This window comes from Pecten maximus, chromosome 16 (genome assembly GCF_902652985.1).
Source record: "Pecten maximus chromosome 16, xPecMax1.1, whole genome shotgun sequence".
NCBI classification, from domain to species: Eukaryota; Metazoa; Mollusca; class Bivalvia; order Pectinida; family Pectinidae; genus Pecten; species Pecten maximus.
In genome coordinates this window covers 23,748,715-23,752,362 of record NC_047030.1, presented here as the reverse complement: position 1 = coordinate 23,752,362, position 3,648 = coordinate 23,748,715, and the positions used below count along the sequence as shown (strand labels likewise).

General features: G+C 36.3%; 1 protein-coding gene across 1 annotated transcript; it reads left to right on the top strand.

Annotated features, from left to right (window-relative positions):
* On the top strand, positions 1 to 3,648 carry LOC117314729. Its single transcript, XM_033868817.1, has 2 exons — positions 1 to 559; positions 2,967 to 3,648. Exons 1-2 carry the CDS (start codon positions 71 to 73, stop codon positions 3,519 to 3,521), a joined length of 1,044 nt encoding a protein of 347 aa, XP_033724708.1. The 5' UTR covers positions 1 to 70; the 3' UTR covers positions 3,522 to 3,648.

Below are 3,648 nucleotides of genomic sequence, written 5' to 3'. Positions count from 1 at the left end.
ATATAAATAGACAGCGAATTGCGATTATTTGAGAAAAGTACAGATCACCGTAATATAGGCATGCCTTAAAATGGGGTCTTACTACGAAGCTTGTACTTTGTCAGGTGACGTGTTTATCAGCTTCACAATTATAGCGACATTGGTGACATTTTTCTGGCGCGGAACATGGGATATGCTAGATGCATTCTTAATTCCAACAAACTATGCACTTAGCCTGTGGGTATCGTTTGTTGGCGGCAGTTTCCTGCACATGATTCTGGCAATTCTTCAAAACACCTTAAACGTGACATTTACTCCTGAAAAACTTTCTTCGTTTGGATTCTGTGTTGTGTCCAGACTACATGCATACCTTGCAGCTTTTTTACAGGTTTGTCAATGGCGGGGGTTCTGGGGTCTGCTGGATATTTATGGGATTGCAAATTGGATTACTTTGTTGCTGCCAATCCTCGTTCTATCTGTCCTCGGAAGTATGAGCCAAACCACCGGACCACCATTGGCAGTCGTACATGATTTGGACCAACAGGACTATTTCACAGTTGCCCCAATTATCGACACGGATGTAAGTAAAAGTCACGCGAGGAATCCTGTATTGAGTAAAATTTACAAAAGATTGAATTACATCATATAAACGCATTCCTTTAATAATATATTCTACATGTTTATAATGCTGGGCGACACTGCATAGATTTAATCTGCTCTTAGTATGCTATTTTTAGCGATCTTACGACATATCTACATGACGTTGCCACCACGGAGTTTTTTTTATTGTAATCATTACTTAAAACATGATACCTTAACACGACACCATTACAACCGACCCGGTCACGTTACACAGACAACGGAATATCGTGTCCTTATAAGAAAGATATATCTTAAATGTTTCAACGGCAGATTTATTGTAATCGGTTTTGTGTCCCGTGCAGAAGACATACAACGCAAATCCATTACTGTACACGTGTTCCCGATCTGTTACCGTTTACAAATATATATAGAGGGTTACAGCGAATACATTCATTTCTCAGTTCCCAACCAGCAGGGTATTTTCTTCTGGCAGAAGGATTTTATATCATATTGTAAGCTGAAACCGCTTAGTCAATCAAAACGACATCATGATTGAACTTAAGTGATGTTTAGGTTTGGTTTTAATATTGTTTAACGTCTTTTTTTTACAGCTATGGTTTTAGAGACGGCGACAGCCCCATCTTGTAAATGTAATAATATCCTTAACGAATGTTTTATTCATTTGTAACTTACATACTTATTGCATTTATCAATGGTATAAGACTCAATTAGCGATATGGAATATATCCAATGAATTTAGTTATTCAGATGGACAAGAAATATTGAAATTTTCCTTAGATATTAATGTGATAAAGACGCATTGAATGATAATCTTTAATCGAAACAGCCGAAAAGTAGCGGGCTCAAATTAGCAGCGGATTCGTTATTCGTTATTTGGGTTCCTATAACGAATCCGTTGCCAGCGGATTGGGGATTCAGTTTTTTTTATGTTTAAATGATATTTCTTTTTATTGACATTTTGACGTGGGGATTCAAATAACGAATCCGCTGCAGCAGTGGATTGGGGATTCAGTTACATATTAGTATTTTTCTTATAATATATGAGTTGGGATTCGAATAACGAAATTGGAGATTCGAATCCCTAATAACGAATAACGAATCCGCTGCTAACTTCAGCCGCTCGAAAAAGTTATAAATTAGAGTGAAAAAATCCTCTTAGTATTGATTGAAGTAAAAATCTCCTTAGTATGTTAATTAACATCTAAATCCACTGAGGCATACAAATTTAAAGATAATATATTTCAAAATGTATGCAGGCATTTCTTTCATTATATACGAATAGGCCTTGTTCTCATTCGAGATTGAAAAGTTAAAATAGTTTGACATAATAGTACAATATATACCGAGCAAAGTCACCTTCGTACCTGAAGTAGCGTAACTGAGAGAGATACCATTAATAACGTAGACATTCTCTGGCTCTTTTAACATATATCGCGGGTATCGGATGCTACTTCTCAAATATCTCCTGTGACATTTTCACAAGTTTATAAATCACTCCTTCTCTGTTGTAATTTAATAGGAGGAGTATCTTTATCAATTGTTAGTATGCATCATTGCTAAACATGGGTATTGCTTTTGGCATGTGATTTGTCAAGTTGGTTGTTAATTTTGACAAAAAGTACGAAAACAATGCATGGCTCAACAGAAAAAATAGGTCTTGCGTATCACATACGCTGCAGCAAACGACCATGCCATCATGCTTTCAAGAGTCAATATTATTGAAATATGTATGTAATAGGGACATTTGTTTGACCAAATGTTACTATATAAAAGCAATAACTCTGTTTTGACCTTGAGATGTAAATGGCGACTGTAAATAATACCACACAAATATACCACATAAAGATGTAATTCAATCTTACAAAATATCTTATTATATACTCTTAATAAATCTGAACATAGTAGCAGGAAGGATGTTCTTAGGACAAACAGTTCAACGTAGAGATTGAGTCAAAAGTGCATTTTTGGGGGAAAATACACTGTTTAACGTTTTGTCTTAAAACAGTCTTCTTACCATGCTCAGAAGTCTTAATAGTAACCAATATTATCACTTTTGTGATATATAATGGAACAAGCGTTTGCATAAATGGAAGGAGTATTGCTAGGCTCCCATGTCCAGGTTTAGAACGTATTTATACCTTGTAGAATGGTATCAGTGTGCTTGAGTCTCACCAACGTGATTTTATCATCATTCTACACAGTAGAAACGAAACTTGCAAGTGTGACTCGAACTCCTCATACATATGTATAATCCACATCCAAAATCATTGAACACAGTCAAGTATAACTAGAAAGGAAATTTGTCTTTAACTTGATATCCACATTTTAGTCATCATTTAATTTAATTTGAGATAATGAAGGAATGTTTCGTTTGGATGTTTCAGTGTCGTCCAGGATGGTTAGCAATCCTGTCTGGGGCGTCGTTTTATGTTCTCCTCATCACCAACCTAGGTATAGCTTACTGGCGTGGTGTCTGGAGCGTACTGGATGTTCATGTGTTTCCAGAAGACTTAGTACGGTCGGCTGCGTTTTCCCTTGCATTGAGTATCTTTTTGGCTTTGCCTATTCTCACTGGTGAGCAGTATATCCGAGAATTCTGCCGGAATAAGTACAGAAATCGCATTGTTCGGACATTTGTGGAAAAAGCCTACATCACGGTTGCCTCCCTTGTTGCCATAAACCATTGGCGTGGTGTTTGGTACATTCAGATATCATTCCTTCTCCCCGACAATCCGCATATGAGCGCCATTATCTCACATTTTGTTGGAATCGCGGGATTAATGACGTTGTTTGTTTCCAGAACTGCAGCAGGTGTTAATAGTTTTGATGACAGAGACATCTACGGGGGTAAACCAGGTTTGTTTACTCTAGCATACACTAGCAGAATATGTAAACTAAAAGATGATAATTCAAGTTACATTGTACCGGTAAGTGTATGAATATGTACATATTGATAAGTATGTTCGCCTTGATATATATGTAAGTGACATGTAAGGATAGATGAATGTGATAAGGATGGATATTACTTATATACTTATTTATATCTTTGTAAAATACCATATATAC